This window comes from Panthera uncia, chromosome D1, assembly GCF_023721935.1.
Source record: "Panthera uncia isolate 11264 chromosome D1, Puncia_PCG_1.0, whole genome shotgun sequence".
NCBI lineage: Eukaryota > Metazoa > Chordata > Mammalia > Carnivora > Felidae > Panthera > Panthera uncia.
The window spans coordinates 46,024,503-46,049,408 of record NC_064808.1 but is presented as its reverse complement, the minus strand read 5'-3'; the positions used below and the strand labels follow the sequence as shown (position 1 = coordinate 46,049,408).

General features: G+C 42.5%; 1 protein-coding gene and 1 non-coding gene across 2 annotated transcripts; both read right to left on the bottom strand.

Annotated features, from left to right (window-relative positions):
* Window positions 1-8,476: 8,476 nt before the first annotated feature.
* EIF4G2 (eukaryotic translation initiation factor 4 gamma 2) lies at window positions 8,477-18,879 on the bottom strand. Its single transcript, XM_049640049.1, has 23 exons — window positions 18,702-18,879; window positions 18,305-18,381; window positions 17,959-18,119; window positions 17,561-17,626; window positions 16,771-16,911; window positions 16,128-16,230; window positions 15,256-15,387; window positions 15,101-15,167; window positions 14,862-15,013; window positions 14,500-14,610; window positions 14,236-14,319; window positions 14,047-14,145; window positions 13,648-13,789; window positions 13,385-13,545; window positions 12,918-13,031; window positions 12,233-12,358; window positions 11,979-12,083; window positions 11,675-11,890; window positions 11,328-11,586; window positions 10,810-11,014; window positions 10,463-10,674; window positions 10,247-10,368; window positions 8,477-9,307 (listed from the first exon to the last, which is right to left on the bottom strand). The coding sequence occupies exons 1-23, from the start codon at window positions 18,877-18,879 to the stop codon at window positions 9,242-9,244; spliced, it is 3,099 nt and encodes a 1,032-aa protein (XP_049496006.1). The 3' UTR covers window positions 8,477-9,241.
* On the bottom strand, window positions 12,727-12,865 carry LOC125917795 (small nucleolar RNA SNORD97). Its single transcript, XR_007456299.1, has one exon. It is a non-coding gene; the product is annotated as a small nucleolar RNA SNORD97 (small nucleolar RNA).
* Window positions 18,880-24,906: the final 6,027 nt, after the last annotated feature.

Here is a 24,906-nt window from a genome sequence, read left to right as displayed (position 1 = left end):
GTGTGATCCTTTTCCCGCGGTAAAGCGTCTCTCGCTGCTCAAAAGGTGCTTGATTTAACTGAAGTTTATAGACTTTGGGATGCAGGCGAAATAGTTCAATGTCTGTTAATCACAGGTATTAATTAATTTACAAACATACACTTAAAACCACATATAAAACAAAACATTGGTTAAGAACTAGTGTTTTTCTCCACATTTCATAAAATAATTTTACTCAAATTCATCATAAAATCTTTGACCAGGGCCTTGGTCTCCAGCCACATTCCAAACTATGTGGCTTTTGAGAGGAGGTATCCTTCCCTCCCCGGGCATTGTTTGTGATCCAGGCCTGACAATCTGTCTATGATTGGCTGGAGACACATCCTGAGCTACATGTGCTCATTCACATCACAGTAAGACTTTGGGCCTTTCCTTTTGTCTAGTAAGTGCGTCTTGTGCACCTCCATGGAGCATACTGATTTTTAAGTTGATCCTTAAAATGCTTATTTGTAATTTTTGCTAACTCTTTAGATTGTGTGATTACATCCCCAGGAATAACGATTAAATCTGTGTTAAATTTCTCTGTGCTTTTTTGGTCTGGTTTGGTTTTTTACACCAAGCCTGTCGGGGGGATATCTCCATACACATTGAAAACTAGCATTGATTAGGCCATTTCAGGTTCATGTTGATGGGGTTTTGGAGTGGTGGTGGGGGTTCAGAGTTGACAGCCAAGAAAGAATTCTAGAAACGTCTTTGGTGCAAAAAAAAGGTGATTTTATTAAAGCATCAGGACTGGACCCGCTGCCATGGGGTTGTGAAGAGTGACTGCTTACATACTGTGGAGTTGGGGGAGGTAAAGTCAAGAAGAAGTTTTTTGTTTTTTAATGTTTATTCATCTTTGAGAGACAGAGACAGAGCGTGAGCAGGGGAGGAGTGGAGAGAGAGAGGGAGACATAGAATTCAAAGCAGGCTCCAGGTTCTGAGCTGTCAGCACAGAGCCTGATGTGGGGCTCAAACTCACAAACCGTGAGATCATGAAGTCAGATGCTTAACTGACTCAGCCACCCAGGAGTCTCTCAAGAGGAAGTTTCTTAAAGGGATTGCCATATGCTAAAGAGGACTTACGAATTACTGGAGGCCTAGCTGTTGTCAAACTAAGGTTGTTTTTCCCTCTAGCAAAGCATTATCATTAAGATAGTAGGGAGTTGCTGGAGATTAGGTTATTGATAAGATCGCCCTTTTCTTGTAATATTACTAAGATATTTGTAAACTGATGGAGACTCTATCACTTTAACCATTTTCTGTCCTTTGTTCTTGGGCAGCCAAGGGTGCCTGAGGAATACCACACTGATCCCACCCAGCCGGAGGGGGTGGGAAGGTGGGGTGGGGGTTTGTGCTAGCTTACGCTTGGCCCTCAGCTTGCCTTATGGTCCCTCATGAGTGTGTCATCCTCAAATAATACATCCTTGTGCACAAAAAGTAATTGAGAGGGTCTCCTGTCATTTGAAACAAACTGTTAATGCTAAAATGTTGGGCCATTTGGGGATGGAAAACTGCAGGTATCTATGGTGTGGGTTGCCATATTCCCCACCTTTGGAAACCAGCTCCAATGTTGACTGTATCTAATGGAAAACATATAAGCTTTAGAGTTATTCATACTGTAAATCCTAGTTCTTCCAACGACAAACTATGTGACTTTGGACAGTGGCTTCATTTGAATGGTGGCTTCATGTCCCTCAGCCCTGATTTCCTATGGGTTCAATTGGGATAACAATGTCTGCACCCCAGTACTGTTCTGAGATTCCAATGCAATAATGTATGCCATGGGCCAGGCACATAGTTGGGGCTCCCAGAAACCAGCCTTTTTCTTACTGATTTCTAAGAGCTTTTTGTGGCTTTTTTTTTTAAGTTTATTTATTTATTTAGAGAGAGACAGAGACAGCATGAGTGGGGGAGGGGGAGGGAGAGAGGGAGAATCCCAAGCAGGTTCCATACTGTCGGCACGGGGCCCAACGTGGGGCTCCAACTCACGAAACCATGAGATCATGCCTGAGCCGAACATTTGACCAACTGAGCCACCCAGGTGCCCCTGTGGCCAACTCTTAATTGTAAATATGGCAAATATTTTTCTTAGTTTGTCCTTTGTTTATTTTGAGCCAAACACGTTAATAGACAAATCCATCAATATGTTCCTTTGTGGTTTCTGGATCTTGTTTGTTTGTTTCCACGCAGAGGTGGATTTTCTGTGAAGTTGAAGAAGCTTATGCTTCAGGGTCCCCCACCTCCTTGGGCCCTGTACCTAATTTTGTATTTGTAATTTTGTATTATTTTTCCTAAAATGGCTCCTCAAATGATTTCATCTTCGGGCCTCACAAAATCTGGGGCTGTCACCAATGATATGCTCTGAAAAGTCACCTTGCCCCAAATTATGAAACTCTTTAATATGATTAGTTTTATATCTTTTCACTTATTTTTATTTTCTAAGTTTTCAGCGCTAACAGGGATTACTAGTGTGGTAATTTTTTTCAGAGTTGATTTTTCTCAGAACAAAATAGAGCTCTACCATCCATTCATTCATTCATCCAGGCTCTTCTCTCACCTTCTGCACCCAACTGGGTAGTGAGGTGGGTTCTGGGGAGGGGACAGGCAGGGGTGGCCTGGAAGGCTTCGTCATGGTGGCAATGGGGATGCTAGTAGAGCAGGGGCAGGTGTGCTAGTTTCCGGTTCCTAGGGCTGAAATTGAGTGCCTCAGAACAACAGAAATGGACCCTCTCTAGTCCTGGATTCTGGAAGTCTGAAATTGAGATATTGGCAGGACACCTGAAGGCCGTAGGGGAGCATGTGGTCCATGCTGTTCTCTCAGCCTCTGGCGTTGCTGGCAATCCTCGGCATCCCCTGGCTTGTAGAAACCTCACTCCAGTCTCCACCTCTTTCATCATATGGCATTCTCCCTGTGTGTGATTGTGTGTCTCTTTTTTCTCATACGGACACAATCCATATTGGATGAGGACCCATCCTTATGACCTCATCTTGATTACGTCTGCAAAGAGACGATTTCCAAATAAGGTTACATTCACAGGTCCCTGAAGTTAGGACTTCCACATATCTTTTGGGTGAGACACAACTCAATTCATAACAGGGGGATGTGGAGGCTGATTATTCCTCATCTCGGTCCTTTGGCCGGACCTTGAGAGGCACCTGCACCATCAGGTGCTCACCCAGCTCTGATTGCACCCTTCCAGGAAGGAGGAGCTCACTGCCCCTGGGTGAGTCTCTTTCTTTCCTTTCCTTCTGTTCCCCCAACAGGTCTAGCAGAGATGAGTTGTGGCTCCTGAAATGCAGGGCAGGGTTTGAATGATGACCCCATGACAACGCTGTGTCCTAGTACATCAAAAACGCACACAAAAGGTGCCCATGACTTCTTGTTGAATAAATGAAAGACCCTGGGCAAGGTGCCAGTTTCCTTATCAATAAGATAAAGATAATAAAGTACTGATCTCCAAGAGGTTGGGAAGATTAAATGGGATGATTAATGTGCCTAATCCAACCCCGCATGTATGAAATGCTCAAGCAATGTTAGCTAGAATAAGCACGCTAATATGCCATAGCAAAGGTTGGATAATATTAATGAATAATTATTATTAGTAAATAATAATAGTAATCCTCCAAAGGCAGTCTGTTCCACTTAGAACAAAAGCCACAGTCCTCATGATGTCCTGCTCTTTCACATGCCCCCTTGCCGCTCTCCAGCTCTCTGCTCTCTGCTCAGCCACACTGGCTCCCTCATTGTTCCTCAGACACCCCATGTGTGTTCCCATCTCAAGGCCTTTGGCTGTGCTTCCCCTGTGCCTGGAAAGTTCTTCCTCCAGACATTTGCATCATTCACTCCCTCACTTTATTTAGATCTTTGCTCCAGGGCCCCTTCTTCACAAAGCCTTCCCTGAACGCCCTATTTCAGCTAGCATCTGCATCACTCCCTGCTCCTCTGTTTTATTTTGCTATGTATAGCACTTTCCATCAGACACCAGCCACTTGTTTCTTCTCTCTCTCCTGTCAGCCAGAATGTGCGCTCCAAAAGAAGCCTTTGCCTCATTCACTGTTTCATCCCTAGCACTGGAACAGGGCCCAGCATGTAGCTGGTACTCAGTAAGTATTTCTAAGATGAAGGGACTTGTAGAGCAATCCCCACACCTGTCAAACACTGTTTCTCATTACCTGTCTATCCTGCTCCTTGCAATGACCCTAGGAGGTGGCCAAACCAAGGATTATTTCCATAGATAAGGATGGGGCGCCTGGGTGGCTCAAGTTGATTAACTTGACCTGAGCCTGACTTCGGCTCAGGTCATGATTCATTGATAAGGCATATGAAGCCCAGAGAGGTGAAGCAATTCGCCTAAGCTCTTGGAACTAATTACTTGGGAATTAGTAATTACTGGGATTCAGGCTCTTAGAACTAATTCCTTGGGAAGCTGGGATTCAGGCTCCAGTCTGTGACGCTGTGGGTCTCACGCAGACCTGAGTGGCCCTCAGGGATTCACTGATAATCAGTCACACTGTTGACATCCAGGGTTGACAGGGGGACCAGACCAAACCAAAGTAAATTCTCCCTCTCCCCTCCCCCCCTTGACAAGCATGTCCAATAGGTTTGGTCCTCTTTCCCTTGGGCTGTACCAGAGGAGTTCCCTGGTATCCTCCTCCCGAGAGGGGCGGGTGTCTTCTCCTCGGAGCCCAGCAGAGGGCGCGGTGGAGACAGTAAGCTTGGCTCTATCCCATCCTCAGGGACTGACTCCAGGTGAGGTGGGCTGACAGGACAGTCTGTGGGTCTGGGTGGCATGTGGCTCCAGGGTCCTGTGTCTGCTCCGCTCTGCTGTGTGTTCAGGCGTCTTCTTGACCAGAGCCCGGGGTTTCCTTGGAGGACCCCCGTTGGAAGGCTGACTCTAAATCTAGTGAGGTACGAGGAAGGAGCTTTGTAAGTCCCTGTCCTCCTGGCCCCGCTGAGGAGCTGGTACCTGAAGCTGCCCTGCACTGCCACCTCTGGCTGAAGATGAAAGATGTCCCCTCAATCAGAAGTGTTGGTGGAGCGCCTCTGGGGTGGAGGGGGTGGGCGGGTAGATGGGGGCTCTATGGAGCCAGGAGAAAGGTGAAGCCGGCTTCCCTACCACTGCCTAGAGAGCCCCCCGCATCAAACGCTTGTCAGGAGAGTGATTCTTCCTTGAAGTCACAGCTTCTCCAGGGTGTTTCCTCCTCTTGGCTCGGGTGGCCTATCACCGGCCGTGGCTGCACCGTCATCTACCTGCAGTCCCATCTACCTCCCCCACTGTAGAGGAGGGGGCTCTTGCCTGGGAAGACATGGTGTCTCACTGCTACCGTGTCGCAGCCCTAGCACAAGGCTGGCAGTGAGTGATGAGATGCTCACCTTTGAATGTACGAATGAATAAATTAACGTGGGGAGCTGAGTGTTTTGTAATTGGATTCGAAGCAGATCTGGTACAGATCAGGACAAGAATGATCATGCCGTTGGGTATCAAGTATAGTCACTCGCTCGGATTGCCAGGAAGTCAATGAGCTTGTTTCAAGGCCAGACTCTTACACAGGACTCTATCTGGACCCTGACCCCAAGTTTGTGTTCTTGAAGAGACACACCTTTTCCCTCATGCCCCAGTTATATAAAATTCGTGTTCCACAAAACCTGGATTCATTGTTGCATTCCATAGAATGCATTCCGTTATTGGTCCTTAATATGTGTCTAGCCCTGTGCCAAGCCCTGGGAATAGAGCAATGAACGTGACACTCCCCGCCATCTGGGAGCTCTCAGCACAGTGGAAAGCCCGGCAGCAAGCAGGTGGTCAGAGCGCAGTGTGGTGAGTGCTAGAAGGGGAGTTGGAGTATAGAGAGGCCACCTAGCAGACAATTATGTTTTGGCTGTCTACCCAAGTTCCCTTCCAAAGTTCTTCTTTCCCTCCACACTGTAAGTCTTTGCAGGCACCAGGGCCTGCTTGACACAGCAGTGGCCCTGAAGATCCAGGCTTCGCAAGGGGAGAACACGTGATCCAAGCCTAGTCAGTTGTGGGCTTCTGCCTGGGGCTCTGAACCTGGACCGATGTCACTGGGGGATTCAGATACCGGCACAGGAGGCTCTGGGGTGTGATGGGGGTGCTGGCAACATTGCTGTGGTCAGGCGGTTTCTGTGGTTCAGGCTACCCAGCTTCCCTTAGTCCCTCTTCATTTCTAAGTCTGGTCTCAGGGCTCCCTTGAAGGGAGTTCCGATAAAGTTCCTTTCTACTCAGTTTGTCCAGCGTAAGTTTCTCTTCTTTGCATCCAAGAGCTCTTGATTGGTACAAACTCCTCACCTAGTCTTGGCAGAGGAAGGCAAGCTTTCCAAATGTGGAACATTTATGCTTATCTCTGAAGGATGAGTGAGAATAAGCTAGATGAAGGGAGACGGAAAAGTGGGAATAGTAAGGAGAACAATGGTCCAGGCACAGGGAGCAGCCTGTGAGAGACCCAGAGATAGATGAAAAAACCAAACAAACAAAACCCAAAACACTTAAAGGGGCAATCAGCAGGGTAACTCCATTGCTCCATTGTTAAAAGAATTTGGATTTTCTTCTGAAGAAAACTTGGAGCCACTAAAGGGCAGAGTTTTAACACTCTGTGATGCAGAGAATGGACTGGAAGAAGAGCAAGATGAACGGAAGGGCGACTGTTCGGAAGTCAATTGCAGTGATTCAGGCGTGAGACAGTGGGGCCTGGTGCGGGGCAGTGCAGTGGAGAGATGGGAAGAAGGCAAGGGCTTCAGTAGCTATCATGGAAGGAAGATGGACAGAATGTGGTTGGGAAGGAAGCGAAGTCAAGGGTGACTCCTTTTGGGCTCAGATGGGAGTATCATTTAGAGCCAGAAAAGGAGGAAATGTTAGTTTGAGGGAGTTTAGTGATGGACACACGGAGTTTGAAGTGCTTGGGGCACATTCAGATAAAGTGTCCAGGAGCTGGTTGGATGTGCAATTTGATGCTCTTCCAAGACACAGACGCCTTCAGGATGTAGATGGTAATCGGAGCAATAGAAGTTGAGTGTTGAGCAAAGCATAACAGTAACGTTTATAAGCCAGGCTAGAAAAGAGCTTTAAAAGGACACCGAGAAGCCTGAAGGCAGAGATAAAAATTGCTGAATGCTTTTCATAGGTCAACTGAGAAATGCCCATTGGATTGATCTGCTGATTGGAAGCTCGGGACAGAAGCAGCGAAGGTAAAATGTGAATTCACATACATCAAAGGCCTACTTCCGTAGGAGGCTCTCTTGCTAGTGACATTCACAGTACTTTTAGTTCTCCTGGCATTATTCCCATTTTCAAATCAGCTCAGAGGAACAAAGTACCTTGCCTAAGATCACACTGCTACTAAGTGGTAGGAATGAACCCTATCTTGTTACTCAAGTCCGTTCTTTCCACTTTTTCCTTTTAGGTCCAGATCCTGTCAGGTAGAGTAATTTTATTAATTTGTGATTTGGTTCAGTAAATATTCTGTGTGCTAGGCTCTGTTCTAGGTGCTGGGGATAGATACAGCCAAACAGAACAAAAAACTCCATCTCCTCACATTCTGGAGGGAGTTAGACCTAAATATGCAGTAATGGTGGTCATGGCACGATCTAAAAAGGAAGAGAGCAAATTATGTGCGTTTTTTGTTATTAAAGTAAGCTCTACACACCCATGGCACTCAAACTCCAAATCCTGAAGTCAATAGTCACATGCTCTTCCCACTGAGCCAGCCAGGTAGCCCTGAGTTACATTTTTTAAATAGGGTAGACAGTGGTGTCCTAATTAACCCAGCATTTGAGCCACGACTTGGGGAGCCAGTCATCTAGTTATGGGGGTGAGGGGAGAAATGGGAAAAAGCCTCTTATGCTTGGCATGTCCCAGGAAATAGGCCAGCGTGGCAGGAGAATGAATGAGGGCCAAGTTGCAGGAAATTAGAGAAATAGGGTGTTGGGAAAAGGACAGGACAGCAGACTAGATCAGATGTAGGGTTGTGCAGACCCAAGTACTATCTTGACTTAAAACCCACTATACTATGGAACGGTATTAAGATATACCACTGATACTACACCACAGTCGTTATTTTTGTGTTGTCCGGCCATCCATGTATGGTTAGCGTCTCAAGTTACCATGTATTTCACAGGACAATGAAAAGAAATGTCACCAAGTTTGTTGCTATGCATTAGTAAGGGTTCTCTAAATTTGTGAGACTTACCCTTGAATTTTCTCATCTTTTTTTTTAAAGGTTTGAGGGAGCAACAGTGTGTGTACAGGAACAGGGGAGGGTCAGAGAGAGAATCCCAAGCAAGCTCCGCGCTGTCAGCACAGAGCTGGACATGGGGCTCCATATCACGACCCATGAGATCATAGTGAATCGAGAGGTGGACGCTTAATTCACTGAGCCACCCAGGTGCTCCTAAACCGTAATTCCTAAACCTGTAGTTGCTACTTAAGTCACACACAACTTTATCAAGTATCACAATGTTTATTGATAGATACAAGTATATAAAATCAGGGCATGAACATGACTTGATAAATTAAGTAGACTTAATTTCAATACTATAATAAGAGGGACCAATTCAAATTCTCACCATTTGTTTCACACCCACAAAACCACTTCAAGGGCATTAATGATCTCTCAAAACTGATCAGTTTTGTGCAAGTAAACCATGTTTCTTTTAAAAAGACTTGTGCACTTGCCCAGGCTCAAGGATATTAAAATCTAGCACATAAAGCCCATTACTAGAGGTAGAAATACAGGCAATATACTATTACGGCAACAACCATCAATTACAGTTAAGAATTTTTCTGTAACAACCAAATGGATAATCAAATATTGCAACAACTCAAGTATTACTGAGCAAAGTGCATTTCTACAGTATTCAGTGTTGCTATTCAGTTTTCTAACTTAAAACAGCCTATGATAACTGGCAGCAAAGAAGGTCCTTGCAATAGACTGCCTCTGCTTGAGAACTTATGATGTAATTATTGCATGCTGCTAATATACTATCTAAACATTAAAGATACTCCTAAAATATTTGATGGTAGACTATGATTAAGACATTACACTACAAAAAAACCTTATGCAGAAGAAAATCCTAACTGACGTGCTTCTGCTTTAAATATTGTGAAAACATTACAGCGGAATGAATTTTCGCAGTGGTTAGGTCAAATGCAGTTACGTCATAGCAACAGTATGTTTTGCACAATTTAAGGCTTTGGCTGGTTCTTTAGTCAGCTTCTTCCTCAGATTCTTCTTCTTCAGCAGTTTCTAGCCAGGTTAGCCACTGATTCACCTGTAAATTTGTAAGTTAACAGAATTAAGCCATACTTCTGAAAGAGAAACTCAAATCCAGTTTTGACTTAGCTCCTTTAGTGGGTTTGCTAGCTTGATCCTGAGTTTTAGGTGGTAAACCCTTTATAACAAAAGCCTCAGAACATACTGTAAATAGTACTTGGCTATTAAAGAGAATTTATTCTTTATATTTGGGAAGCTGTTGACTTTTTGACACCGCTTCCAATCACATCATAGGCTCATTTTAGTATGGGACAGGGGCTCCTCCCAAACCTGAATTATGTTAGCAATACTGGGGAGAGAGAGGAGAGAAAGATCCCTAAAAAGATTTCTAGCCCTACCCCAGAATTGCTAGCAGATTCCCCAAGGGCAGGGAGAATGATTAGCTCACAAAGCTCACCTGTGAACCTTAGGAAGAAAATACTGTAGAGACCAGTGCTTCTCAAAGCCTGATCTCCTATGAAATCAGCACGAGAATTGTGTACCACAGACCCGCTAAATCTGATTCTCTGAAACTGGTTTTTCAACTACTCTGTAGGTGATTAATGTACTGTGATTTTAGAATCCCCAGAGATATAAAGGTCTTCCCCTAGGACTAGAATTCCACTCATAGAAAATGAAGATGTGAGAAGCAATCTCTTCTTTACTAACATTTTTTTAAAAGCTTAAATCCAATCTTGTGCAATCACTCAACCATTCAACCTTTGGGAGTAGCTTTACTTCTAAAAAATGTTAGCCGCCAACATCTTACATATGTATCACTAGGATAGAAGCCTTTCACCACTTCACAGCTTTCCCTCACTGTACTATTTTTACCAAAGCTTGTAAACATGCAGAAAGATACATACAGATAAAACTACAACTATTTTGCCTCCCGTACTTCACTAAATACTAAGTAAACTGAAAAAAGCAGACTAAATGCCTCCAACAAAAGATTTACCTGGAACAAAGCCTTGCCTTTCCCAGGAAATTCTTGGGTTATATCTTCTTTCCAAGCCAAAAAAGCTTCTTCTTCAATAATTTCCATGTCATAAAAGTGAACAAAAAAGCGGAGCAACATGCCTAAAAGATAACACACAAACCCCATGATCTAGTGTGATGTGGAAAAAACTGCCCCACGCTTGCCACTGTCCGGCTACTGTCCTCGGCCACTCACCTTTGGGGAAGTTGCTGTTGTAGCAGTGCACCTGCAGAGCATACAGGGCACTGACTTGCAGATCAACGTGATCATGAAGGAATTTCTGCATTACTGGCTTGAAAGAAAGCAGCAGTTGTTTTTCTTGCTCTAACTGTTCTTTGGAAGGAGCAGAGGAAGAATCTGTCTCATCACTGGGTGGGTTTACTTCACTAGAAATATACTGTAAGAAGCTGCACAGAAAGAGATCTTGTCAGAACCCCAAAGCAAAATTTTCTAGCCCAAGAAAGACAATCCTTAGTCCCTTGCCTTATATTTTTTTCTAATAAATAAAACAAGTGTTAATGTAACCCTGGACTTTACCTTACCTAGTCATTAAGATGTTCACAAATCCTTTATCTACATGAAGTTTGGGGGAGATGTTATCTTTAATCCATTTATATATGGTTTGAGGGGATGGATCCAACTTTATTTGCTTCAACAATTCCTTCTCCAATTTGAGGAGTGGGAATAAGAAACTCAGTCCCTTTCCTTCCAAAATCTCCAACATGCGGTCCTTATTCTGATCAATTTCTGAAGAGACAAAACCATCTACACATCAGCAGGTAGTTGATTTTAGCCAGTTGGCCTGTCTAGAAAATGGCTTTACAAATGATTTCCCAAATGTACAAGATTTATAATAACCCAGCAAAGCAAACACTTAGTATCTGGATCAAATGAGAGCAGTTAAATCATTATCACTTTTCATAAAGGTGAAATCTAACCTATGGTAATGCTTATCATTATCTGGACAAGATAATCCAGTCTGATTTGTATAGATCCACTCAAGATACTAAAGACTCTTCAGATTTTGTATTAAGAAAAAAAATCCCCAAAATTCTCTTACCTGGGAGCATTTTCTGCATATTGACCTTGCTTTGTTGAAAAAGTTCTGTTAACCATTCTCGATCTTGTAATTTAGCTAATTGCTGAAGACAAAGTAAGAAGAGAGGAAAATGGGTGCCACTTTCCAGTGGTTGAGCTAGTTCTGAAATGCTCACCAGCTCTGAAATGATGGCACGAGCTGCAAACTGTGCTAAATATGATTTCACCAAGGGGATGTCAACCTCCAGTTTGGGGCACTGGTCCAATACATTCAGGAAAGCCTTAGAAGGAATACACAACACAATCAACTTAGCAGTTCTCAAACGTGAATGCAAAAAAGTTCTCCCAGAATCAGAGCAGCGTTCTCACCTGCATGAAGTTGTCACTGGTGGCTATCCCTTCCTGTTTGAGCAAACTGATCAAAGAACTTGCTTTTTCTTTATCTTCATCACTTCTATCTAGTGACAGGATAATTACTTTGCTTAACATCTCAGGAAGAAAGTGTTTAGGAGCCCTCATCTCTCTCACACCACTGACCGCTTCATTCGCGTTCCCACTATTCAGATATTCAGTCACAACAGTTTCCTGAAAAGAACACAATCCAAATCTCTTTAGTGTTTTCCTATCTCAAATATACTCCATGAATCAGACTATGGGATTATTTGAAACTTACAGTTAGTTTAAGTAGTTCTTCCTTTGATGGTGGTGGCTTTTTACTAGTCTTGGCAGGCTTTTCCTGGATAAGTGGAGGATTAGTTTTGAGACCAAGCTGAGGTGTCTAAAAACAAACAAACACAGCAACATGATAAGTATGATTTAATTTTTTTAAAAGTGTGTGAAGTTATAGGAAAGACCCTAAAAAAAATCTTCAGACATCTTCATAAAATACCATAACCATAGAAAATACTATCCTACTACAGTCCATACCTGTCCCAGAGGTGGTGTTTGAGTGCGTGGTGGTTGTGCACTAGGAGGAATCATAGTTATCTGGGGCTGAAGCTTTGGCACTTGATTTTTATTCATTAAGAACGACTGAGCAGGCCTCAGGCTAATCTAGAATTGAAAACAAAACAAAGTTAACATGCAGTTGGTAAACATTAGATCCAACATCCTAAGATTAATTCAGTATATACAGACATCCTAGAATCTAGGGCAGAAGTTAGAGAATGGACCGCTGAAAAGTAAGCTCCGTGTTAACGTAACTTCTGGCAAGAAAACTAAAGATCTGATCCACATGAAAATAATATACAGTTACAAAAATCTTATATTTGTACTAGGATTCTCCTAGAATAAGCATCACTAAAATATTAACTAGAAAATGTCTTGTTTTATTCTTATAGTTAAGTCATTCTATATACAGAAAAAGACAATTACAATCCTGACAACCATTTTCTTTGCTTTAATTGAAGATTTTAACAGACTTGCCCTCATATCTCATAATCTTCGCTCATAGGACGCTGGACATCCAAAGAAAGAAAAAGAAGTACAGAAAAGAAAGAATTAAAGAACTCCAGCATTAAGTCCTCTTAATAACGCGTCTTATTTATAATCATCGGGCAATAGATTTCTGAATTGACAAACTATGGTATAGAAGTAACATAGGCAAATGTACCTCATCTGCATTAAGCTGTCCTTTCTTAGAAAACCGAGGCGGCATATCCTTCGACTGTCCTTGCAGCTGGGATAAGAGTCCCTGACTCTGGTTATGGTAGAGCTGGCTTAGCCCCTATTTTAGAAAGGGAGAAAGAAAGTCTAGATAAAAAGGGGTCCACAAATTATGGTAATCAACTACCAAAGGGATGAGCCAAGCCATAAGGAAAGCTAAACTGAATATGCCCAGAGAAAGTAAAGATGCAACAAGGGAAGAATAAAAATCTAGTCCTATCAAATAAAAACGCTGTGATTTTACTAATTTTAAGGATAAGCATCTTATCCAGTTTTAAGTAACTGGTCACACAGATGCTTTGGTTTAGAAAAACAAACATGACCCTAAAATATCACTTTTAAGAAAGCAAAAAATAAATCCTATGTATTGCAGGATTTAATATTTGTTGTCTAAGCATTCTTACGTTTCCTTACCTGGCTTTTCATAAACTTGCCTCCCATCTCTCCAAACTGCGATTGTGTGGGAGGCATGATGTGTCCCCCATGGCCATTGAAGAGTTGATTAGAACGATGACGCCCCATGGTGGGTGAAAATCTATCCTGGATAACTCCTGGACCAGTACCAATTCCGCTACCTTAAAATACATACAGGAACAACTCTTTACAACTCTGCTACTGTTAAAACATTTAAAGTTGATTTTTTATTTTAACAAAACCACGGTTTTGTTCAAAATCACCTGGCATTTGTCCAAACATATCAGCAAGTCCTCCAAGTGGGTCCCTATCCATTTTCATCCTGGGTGGCATGAACGGTCCCTCCAGAAAGAAGTCACTTCTCATCCCTTGAGCCATAGGAGCAGGAATAAAGACTCCTAGATCCTTTAGAAATAGTGAATAAACACCTGATTCTAGACACTATTTTACATAAATAATTCTCATTTGGGGGGAAAAAACCCTTTCAGACTACTGGAGGGCTAATTATGCAATTTCTGTATATAATTTCTTCCCCAAATGGTAAACAAGAAACTAAAAACATTAATAAGCTCCACCAGTAAGAGGAGTCTCAAGTGTTAATAGGATCCTTGTGGTTCAATAAACTTAAAACCAACTGGATTAAAAAAACATCAGTATCTTACTTTTACTGCATCTTGACGGATTTGATTGATCGTCTTTGGTCCATTGTCAAGAAAAGCCTTGCGAGGAACCCAATGGTGTTCTCGCAACTCTACGGTATCCTTTAATTTAAAAGTAGTTCTGGTCAGTTTTAATTTTAGTATTTCCAAAGAAAAGAAATCAGCTTATCAACACAGTTAAACCAGTTTTACCTGCAGCAGGAAACGAATCCTCGCTGGCAATTCCTTACTTAGCATCAAGGAGCACATTCGGGCAAAGTACTGATCCATTAAGGACTAATAGAAGAGAAAAATACTTCGCTAAAACATGTTATGACAAAAGTGTAGTATTTAAGGCTTTTAAGACTTCTCACGTTATAATCAAAGTTGATGGGCTAATATGATAATCCCCTATATCACAAAAACAAGTCCTTTGATTTGAAGAAAATTAACACAAGCTACTTATTAATAACATACCTTGGCTCGTTCATGGTCTAATCTAGGTCCCACTGTCCTCATTATCTGACAGAGGCACTCCAAATCCTCTCCCATATCTTTGAGTTGGACTCTCTTCTTCTTTTCCAAAAGCTACCAAAAAATGCCAATGTGTTGACAAAATCTTATTTAAGTTGTAACACTTTTCTACCTGTATTTTACAAAACACACTGCATACTTCAAGTCACTATTTACAACATTTAACTAGCAGTTTTGCTGACCATTCTGAAATATTAAACTAACCTACCAACATTCTCAGATAGTACAAAGTAATTATAATTGACCCCCTCCCACAAATAATCATGTAACCAGTGATAAATCTAAGCCTACATTCACATACTTACTGTTTTGATGCACTTATGAAGGATAGATTCATGAATAAGATCAAGCTTTCCAAGTTCTCCAATGAATTTGATGTTCCCCAACATCTTGATCTTAGCAATGGCTCTCTGTTCCTCCTCCTCGGGGAGGAGGGGATTTTCACGCTTATCATAGACTGAAAATACACAACAGAAAAAAGTCAACATTCAGAATGAAATTCAATATCCCCAATAGTACTTAGGTATCAAACATAAACTCTCACCATCAACATTTCTGGTTCGGTTTTCAAATTCATCTTGTAATTTGGAAATTAGGAGGCGTCTGAATGTCTATTGGAAACAAAGACATTTGGCAGGTTTTGTTAAATGAAATCTTTCAAATCAACTTTGAAATAAGCAAGCAAACACTACCACTTACTGTGCTTTGCTTCTGTCCTGGTTGACCCTCTGCTGCTGGGCCATCAAAGTTTGGTGCATCTTCTGCCAATCGCAGACATAGCTGAGCATACAGTGAGCTATACTTTGGCTCTTCTAGGGCTTTGTCCACAATCTACAGAAAATGGCATTTTTCTTTTTTTTAAATAGGACAACCTTCTGAAAGTACCCTTCCTTTAATACTTCCTTATAAGCCTTAAGGATCTTAAACCTCCTAACTTTACTGACAAACTGCCTCAATTACCTTATGCATATAAAATGATTATTAGCACACAGCCTGAAAAATACAAGCACTTAAACACTAGCTGCAACACAGTACCAAAAAAGTCCAACTATACAGATCTCATACAAGTAAAGCCCCCCCATCCCCTCCAAGAGTTAAAAATATCTTGGATACTGAAACTATAAACAGACACTGAAATCTTATTATCGACTATCATACAATTCATTTCCAAGACCAAAATAGGTTTTCCACAGAAAGAAAAACACAAAAAATGTGAATAGCCTGTGCTTAGCCCATTTAACTCTCCAAACATTGTATGAACAATTTACAAATTCACCTTTTAGGACAAAGGACAACCACACTTGGGGTAAGCACTATGTGATGTATGAAATTAGCAAATCTCTGTTGTATATGTGAAACTAATATGAAATTGTCACACTATACTTCAACACAAAAAATAAAAACCCACCTCTTAAATCTGATGCCATTAAAAGTCGGTTATTTTTAAAATCACCATCACAATTCAATAAACACGTAGCTCACGCCTCCAAGTTTTAAGCAACAATGTACAGAAAACTTGGGTCTGTTAACTACTTTACTCTCCCTTTCAGCTAAGCCAATTTTTAACTTACCAGCAGTATGACCCCTTTAAGGATGAGTTTAGACTCTACACCCACATTGAGGAGCTCAAGGCATAGCTTGTCAAACTTTTCAGGAGTAAGCTTATTTAGTATGCTGGGGAGAAAGGAATCATACTAAGTGTCAGGCAACACACAAAAAATTAGAGTTGAAAAACAACTTTGAAATTAATTTTTTCTTCAAGACCCATCTTACCCATATAACCAAAGGTATGTTAAAATAAAGCTGTTATTCAGGTAATATCTGTACCTGCTTCGGGGTCCCCAGCTGTTTGACAAATCTTTCTCACTACCTCAAAAGTCAGAGAGCAAGAATCTTATTAAGGCTAAAATCCAGGAACTAAGACCAATGTGTTCCATGCTTCTTCAGTGGGTTACACATCAGGCATGGGAAATATCAGGACAAAAAGGCTTATGTATTTTAACTCAATGACCACAAGCAACCCTTAAGCCTCAAAATAGCCAACATGCTGCTCTTCAGTTTAAGATAACTGCCAACACTGGCATTCGTTAAAATACACACTTTGGACGTGAACATTGCCTTCTAAGTAATACAGCCTACACACGAGACAAACCCAGCCAACTCATTCTTTTTCCCTCGTTTTAGTGAAAGAAAAAAGCAGATCTATAAACTTACCCTCTTACTTTCCTGAAGATTGCATCATGTCGTTCTTTTTCATTTGCGGAGTTGTTTGCTGCGGAGTTGTCATCTCGTCTAGTGCTTCGTGCAGGAATCCATTTCTGAGCGTTTTGCCCTGGGGTTTTCCCCAGGAACTCGCTAGTAAAAATTTATAAGATTCCTAATTAAGATGATTTAAAACCTAGCACGGTCACTTATCAAACGTCATCCCACTCGGATATCTTTCTAAATAGAATAAGCAGTTTACATGTTTTCAGTTTCCCTTACAACTAAGCAACTCGCAATCAATGCTTCTCAAATTCAGAATCACCTGAAGGGCTCGTTAAGAGAGATTGCTGGGCCCACCCGCCGTTTCTGTTTTAGTGGGTCTGGGGTAGGACTAGATAATTTGCATTTTTAATAAACTCCCAGGTGATGCCAATGCTGGTGGTTCTAGGAATCACACCTTGAGAACCAACATTTTCTAATGTTGTGTGACCATGTTCCTTGCATGCATACAGCTCTACCACTAATTAGTACAGGTAACTGCTGATAATAGTAATTGTTGATTTCTGAATATTAATGAAAACAATCCAAAGAGCTAAGGATAAAGAGCAGTTCGAGAGCCCTAATTCAGGTAATTTAGCAAAAAGGATAATTAAGAGCTGATATTCTAAGATACGTAGCAGAAACCATGCCCAGTATGATTAAGATTCTCGATATCTAGGACTACATTGTTATATGTGTGAAATACTATTAAACTAAATCTGTTCTATGGCAACTCATGGCTTCTACACACTTACTATACCTGTTGCCAGCAGTCTTGGGATAGTGCTGAGGTGCACCCCTACTTCCTCCTCCGCCCGAAGAAGCACTATTTAAAAGAAAAACTTCTTTAAAAATCCATATGCCACCTGTCTCACTTAAAAGGGCTAAAGGGTGTCTTTAAATATTCTGTATTTCAGAAATTACACTACAGACGAAGAGGAAACTGGGCCTAAAGGAAAGTCAAATCACTGACAACTACTCTTCAGAGGACAAACAAAAAGATAATGAGAAGTGAAGAACTTAAAAAAAAAAAAATGTACGTGGCACATTATACATTGAACTTGCAGCATATTAAGTCAGAATTACTTAGCGTGGGGATTCTTTTGATTTTGTGATTGGTCTCTTGGTAACAATTGCCAAAAATAAATCTCCACATACCTGAAACGAGAAGCACCCCCTTCTGCGATCGCACTCTCCACTTTGGCGGCTTGACAACGAAGAATCTTCAAAAGAATAATATTAATGGATGGGGTGGGGAGGGAAGAGGATGGGAGAAATGAAAAACCTAGAATGAAAAAGAGTACCAAAATTAGACACTGCTAACATACAAATCTATGAAGTTTCCTTCAATTAGAATTTATTTCAGATCCTGGCACTGCAGTTAACTGAACTTTGACTGCATTGCAGATCTCCTAAGACTAAAATAGAACGTACTCAAACACAAGTGGACAATTATTTTGCTTAGCCACCTGGAAATTCCCTTATGTTCAAAGATGCAAAGAACCTTCACAAATACAAGAGACAGCATTTCAACTGTGAACAACGAATCTTTGAAAAAGCCACATTCTACTTTCTTGAAAGCTGAGCACCGATATCAAGAACAGAAAACCTAACTTATCCGCATGGGCACATTATGTGGAAAATATCCTAAGTTTGCACTGCCTCGACGACGAGCCCAGCGGGCCGAATAAGACCTGACTAAAGGCTGTTCAGCAGTTTTCCTTCACTGTCCGTTCTTTTAACCCCTCCGCACACAGGGCATCCAGGAAGATGCGAGAGGGACATGGGTGTACGGTGGCTAGCACTCAGCAGGCGGAAGACACCGGCAACAACATGGCAGCAGGAACCTCCGCCCCATTTTTTCCCTTCCTGGGAACAAAAGAGCAGTGGATTCCTCCCACCCAGGCTGAAGTTAGGGAAGTGCTTCCGACAGCCTCCCCTCGAAGCCGCTGGGGGCAAGCCTCGGCGGGGAGGAGCGGAGGCCGCCCCGCCGGCCCAGCGCCCGGCCCTTTGTTCTCCAGGCAGGAAGGCGGCCTCCTTCCCACCCGCCGCCCCCGAGGGGGCCCCCTCCCTCCGCATAAATCCCCGAGGGACTGACAGCCGCTTCTCCGTTCCCTTCCCTGCTGACAAAAGGACGCAAATCCTAGTTTTCTCTACCCTCGCCGGTCCCAGGCAGGGCCCGCTCCCCGCCGGCACCGGGGTCTCACATACCGCCTCCCCGCCGGGAGGACGGACTCCAGGACTCCTACGCCTCGGCTGGTCCCGCGCCAACGGCCGGGCCCTCCCCGCCGGCCTGCACGTCGCTCCCCGCCGGGGCGCGCGCGGCCCCGCCACGCTCTCTCCCTCCGAACACACGAGCGCCTCGGCCCGCCCTGACCCCGGCCACCGACAGCCACGATGACGGCCGGGGGACGCCACGGCTCCCGGTTTCCTTCTACTCCATCAGCAACGGGAAAGGAGAACAAAGGAGAAGAATTTCTAGGTGCCCGGAGCGCGGAAAACACGCTAACAAGGGCCGCCCCGCCCGGCTCCGCCTGCGGCCGCCATTTTGTACCGCTCGAGAAGAAGCGGCCAGGGGACGGCGGCCATTTTAGAGCGCTCTACTCGGCGGCGGCTCCACTCACCTTCACCGAGAACTCAGCAGCTGCCGCCGCAGCTGCCTCCTCAGGATCCGGTCGTCGGGGACAGGGAAGGGAGGGGGAAGGGGAACGGAAAACAAAAAAGGGGGAGGGAAGGGGGAGGAAGGAGTCGGGAACGACTTGAAACTCTCAGCTCAGAGGAGTCGCTGCCGCAGCCACCACCCGGTACTCGCCGCCACCTCCATAGAGCTCCGACTCGCTGCTGGCGCTGAGGCGTGTCTGAAGCCGAACTTATCACTCTGGAGCAGCCGAACCCACCAGAGCCGCCCCGAATGGCTCCTTCGCCACCCAATCAGCAGTCTGGTTGCAGTCTACCACCAATCCGCGTAGAGCGGTGGGGAGGAGTCACAGGGCCAAGCTCGGTTGCGGCGCAGCCCCGCCGCAGTGCGCAAAGCCATATTCGCGAAGGCTCTGAGACCAAGCCAGTGGCGTAAGGGGAGCTGAGTACCGTGGAGATGCGGGCCACTTGCGTAAAGTCGGAGAGCCCTTCTGCGTCTGCGTTGGTGTGGCTGTCTCATCTTCCTCCTCTTTGTTCCCTGACTCTACCCTTGCTCGAGTTGTGTAGCCCTCTTCCCCTCTACCTCGTTTTCTCACCGGGAATATGGGGGTGGAACTCACTTCTCCCCTACCCTACCCGATTCCGGTCCGTGGCGAGTCAGAGCACTGATCTAAACTGGCGCCCCCAAGGAGCCTTGATTTCCCCCCCGCAGCCCCGGCTTCTCCGGGACCGGCCTATAGGGTTGAGGCCTGGCGCCCCCGGGGCGCAGTGCCTGGAATAACTATTGGTCTCCAGGTGCTCAGCTACGGCCTCCTTAGGTCGGGGAGGCGGGAGGATGGGTTCAGGAGACAAGAGGATGCACCCAGATGCGTAAAGAAGACTTCATTCAGCCTCTCTTTTATTCTACCCCCTGCAGAGTGAATGAGGGATAAAAAGAAGGGGTTTACTGTCTTTGTACCTCACACGAGAAGCAGCTTTTCCCGAAGGAATGTCCGGCCAGCGGTCACAGGAATACCCAGACTATACCAGACTTCTTTGGAAGAAGTATTTGCGGAGCGCGGGCGTTTGGAGGATTTTAATTGCTAGTTCCTGATTTTTGTTTTTTTGGTTTTGTTTACTTGTTTTTAAGCACGTTGAAGATTGTCAGCCGTGTATTTCCATTTTATGTAAGGTTCACCATAACAAATAGGATTAGGCTTTTCAAAGCAGCAGGATGAACTATTTATACTTCTCAGGTAATATTTTTAAGGAGGGCTACCGGAAAATGAAGTGTTCCATCGTTTGCGACATTTCAGCTACAAAAAAAATGGAGTCCTGGCTATGCAAAAATGGAGTCATGTTTCCATGTACTTAGAATAAATTTCCCCATCTTCATTTTGAACATGCAGTTCTCGATACAATGTATATCAAGAGCAAGAAACTGTGTTTTAACATGCATGTCTTTTAAAGAAAGTGTCCAATAAAGGACTGGATTTTCACACACCAGACATGTTTGACAGGTCAAAACAGCTCTTGGTGTTGAAAGCACCTAGTCCGTAATATAGTCTTCACGAAAGTTGCAGTTTGTCCTAGGACGTTTAAACCTGCTAATAGAAGGGTGTGGTGTGGCTCTGAAGATTTCTAACACAAGTCCAGCATCTTTAGATCTTTGACATATATGAGGCTGATCATTATCCCTCATTCTTTTACTAGTTATTTGTTATTAAGTCAATTTCACTTGACCTTTATCTTTAACAATTGGAAAAGATCTCACTCTTGGAGTTAGTTACGTGTGAAAAAAAAAACATTTTGGGAAAGGAGGAAAATTGTGTATCAAATACAAGAAATTGTGTTTCAAATACTTTGTAATTTCAGGACCCTGTAGCTTCAAAATAACACCAGAACAATATTTCTTTATAATATTGTTATAGGGCTTTATAGGTTTGCAAAAGGGCTTTTCATATTTGTGGTACTTTTTTACATAACTGGTTTACATTCTTCATGACTGATAATACATTAATCTAATGGAATAGTGTTCAAAAACACTATTCTAGTTTAGATTTCAAAGAGAGTATTTACTGAGCCCTAACACCCGGATGGTCTTTTGAGGAAACTGAAACTCAATAATTAAAAATAAAAAAAGGTTTTACTTAATCTTTGGTAATTGTGAACTCCTCTGCTATGGACTTTGCAGGTATGAATGTATGTGAGAAACTTGGCTGGGAGAAAGTAACGCAACTAAGAAGGTGAAAATATGGATAAAACATGATCATAATTACCTTTCAATCAGTAGGAGAGATAGATTCACAATTTTGAAATGTTTCCATCACATCATGGATGTATGAAAATTCAAGTCATTATCTGGATTTTAACTTTTAGTTTATAGAAAATTGAATTTTAAATACACCCACTTCAATATGCTAGTTTTCACATTTCCATTTTATGTCAGTTTTCTGTAAGATTGAAAAACAGAGTCCTGACTTGTTAACTAATATATTTTTGCATTCTTTTAACTAGCCATGTCAAATGCTGGTTATTATTCTAACACATACAACTCCTGGAGCATCTGCTACCCTCTTTGTGCTTCCAGATTCCCTAATCATACATCTCCAGCTCAAATCTCTAACTTCAGTTCTGAATTTCCAACAGCCTATTATTAATCAGAGATGCAAACTTGCAGCCATATTGTGTTTGGGCCACACAGTAATTTTAAACATTTGAATTAGTTGACATTTACATTTTTGGAGATTTTTACACAGAAATCTAGATTTCTATCTTTTTATGAAAAATCTTAAAACATGGCAATACTGGGATTGAATTTCCAACAGGGCAACATTTAAGTATAGCTGAGTAGCCGCTGCCTCATTTATGTTTTCTCTTCATTTCACTACAGTTAAATCTGATTTGATCTACTCATTTATATTTCTGCCTGGCCTCTATGCCATTTTACTTTTTTGAGTTATTTGTTCAAACTCAAACAATTCAGTATGTAACTAACTGATTATTTTCCTATTATAAAGAAAAGGAGTCAGACCGGTTAGTTCAACTATCTTCTCTTACTGTGTAATGTTGGCCAAATTATTTAACTGCTCTCTTTTTTTTAGTTTTTAAATCTGTAAAACGGGAATAATAGTAGTTATAGAGTTGTACAGATTAAATGACATAATGTTTGTAAAGCACATAGCCTAGACCCTGACAATTAATTTCTGTTACCATAGTATCAATAATGTTGATCAACTGTTTGACAACTGCTCTAGTTTTGCTAAGGATTCTACTAGAATTTATACTAGAAATTTGACTCTACATTTTCTCCTTCCTTTTGATCAGGTTTAATATTCAGTCAGTTACTAAGTCCTAGTGTTACTTCCCTCTAAATCATCTTTTTCCCTACAGTGTCATTGCATACATGCTAATCTAGGCCTTAGTATCTTTTTCTCCTAAATTATTGAAAAATTCCAGTTGGTCTCCTAGTCTTTTCCCTCTACTCTGTATACACATTAGTCCTCCTTAAAACACTTTTTTCCCCCACAACATATTATCCATGCTCAAGAATATTGGTGCTTCATTGTTTTCTACATCAGGTGATCTCAACCTTGGCTGCACAGTAGAATCACCTGAGGACCTTTTATTTATTTTAAGATTTTATTTTTAAGTGATCTCAATACCCAACGTGGGGTACGAACTCATGAACCTGAGATCAAGAGTCACACACTCTAGTGAGGCACCCCGCTGAGGACCAGGACTTTAAAACAATGTCCGGGCTGGATCCAGTTCTAGATAAATTTGGATCTCTCAGAGTGGGATCCAGGCATCAACCACTTTCAAAGCTCTCCGTGCGATTCCAATGTACAGTTAAGGTTTGAGAACTACTGTAGCAGGTCAGAGTATTACAGAAAATGATACATTTTACAGTTGGAGAAAACCCTAGGAAAAGGAAACTGCGTTCTAGAAAAGACAAAGAACTTTCCCCAAGTAGGGAAACAGGCGTTAGAAGTCAGGAATTCCAGTTCTTAACGCTTTTGTCTGGCTTTCAAGCCCTTCATGTTCTGGCCCTACCATACCTCTTCTGTTGGCCTTATTTTTCACCACTCCCAGACACCCAATCTTCTGTCATAGAGCCAGTTAAGCTGGTATTGCTGCCTCAAAAAAATTCACTCCCAGGGGCGCCTGGGTGGCTCAGTCGGTTAAGCGGCCGACTTCGGCTCAGGTCATGATCTCACGGTCCGTGAGTTCGAGCCCCGCATCGGGCTCTGTGCTGACAGCTCAGAGCCTGGAGCCTGTTTCAGATTCTGTGTCTCCCTCTCTCTGACCCTCCCCCGTTCATGCTCTGTCTCTCTCTGTCTCAAAAATAAATAAACGTTAAAAAAAAAAAATTCACTCCCAGTGATTCTCCATCACTTCGAATTTTGAGGCCATCCTCATTTATTGCCTCCAATTCATTCCTGAAGCACAGATATGAGTGTATAATTGCCTTGCTCAAAAACCTCAGTAAGGTCTACCACAGCGGAATAACATCTGATCTCCTTAGTTTGGCATAAAAGGCACTTTGCAATCTTGTTTTAGACTACTTCCCTGTTCCTAGGCACATCCCTCTTCTATTCCTAATTATCCATATTCTCTTTCTATAGTACTCAAATTCTGCTTCATTATTATTCCAGTGTTCTATACCATATGGCTAAAATTTGGAGGTCTTTGTCTACTTGGCAGAAAAAAATAAAGCCAGTGAGTTAATATACTAATGGCTAGACATGGAACTTCGGCTTAATCTCTGTTTTTAAGGAGCTCACAATCTAGACAAAAGATATGTAATCTAGCCAATTACATACAAGGGCAGGGAAGGGTAGAATCAATGCTAAACTGCGCTGCCAAGCAAAAGTGCTATAAGGTTTCATGAAGCTGTAGCCATCCTTCCTTGAGTACCAAAATGATGATTTGGGATGGTCTAAATGGGCAAAGAAAGTTTTTGAGTTGATCAGAACGCTGATGACTTTTAGTTTAAAGCTAATCAGTTTTAATTGATTAGAGTGCTGTTTTAGGGAAATTAACCTTGTGCTTGGACTAGAATGGATTGAAAGGCAAACCTGAAGATAGGGAAATCAGTTAGAAGGTTATGTACTGCATTATTTTTATGGGGCTTATTTTTATTTCCCTTTCAAAATCATAAGGTCCTTGAGATGGAGAACATTTCTTTTGCATTTCCAGTAGAGTTCTTTGTACACAGCAGGAGCTGAGAAAATATTTATGCATATTATCTTGTTGACATTTATTCGTTCATTTTTCTCTTGGCTTCCATGACTTTACAGTTTCCAGGATTTCCTCCTACCTCATTGTCTCCATTACCAATTCAGCTGTCTTTGCTGGCTTCTCCTCCTCTGCTTGACCTCTAAATATTAAAGTACCCAAGGATTTATTTTGGACCTTCTTCTCTTCCCTCTGACTACTTTCCCCCTAGGTAATTCACCTATCCTATGATTTTAAATACCATTTATA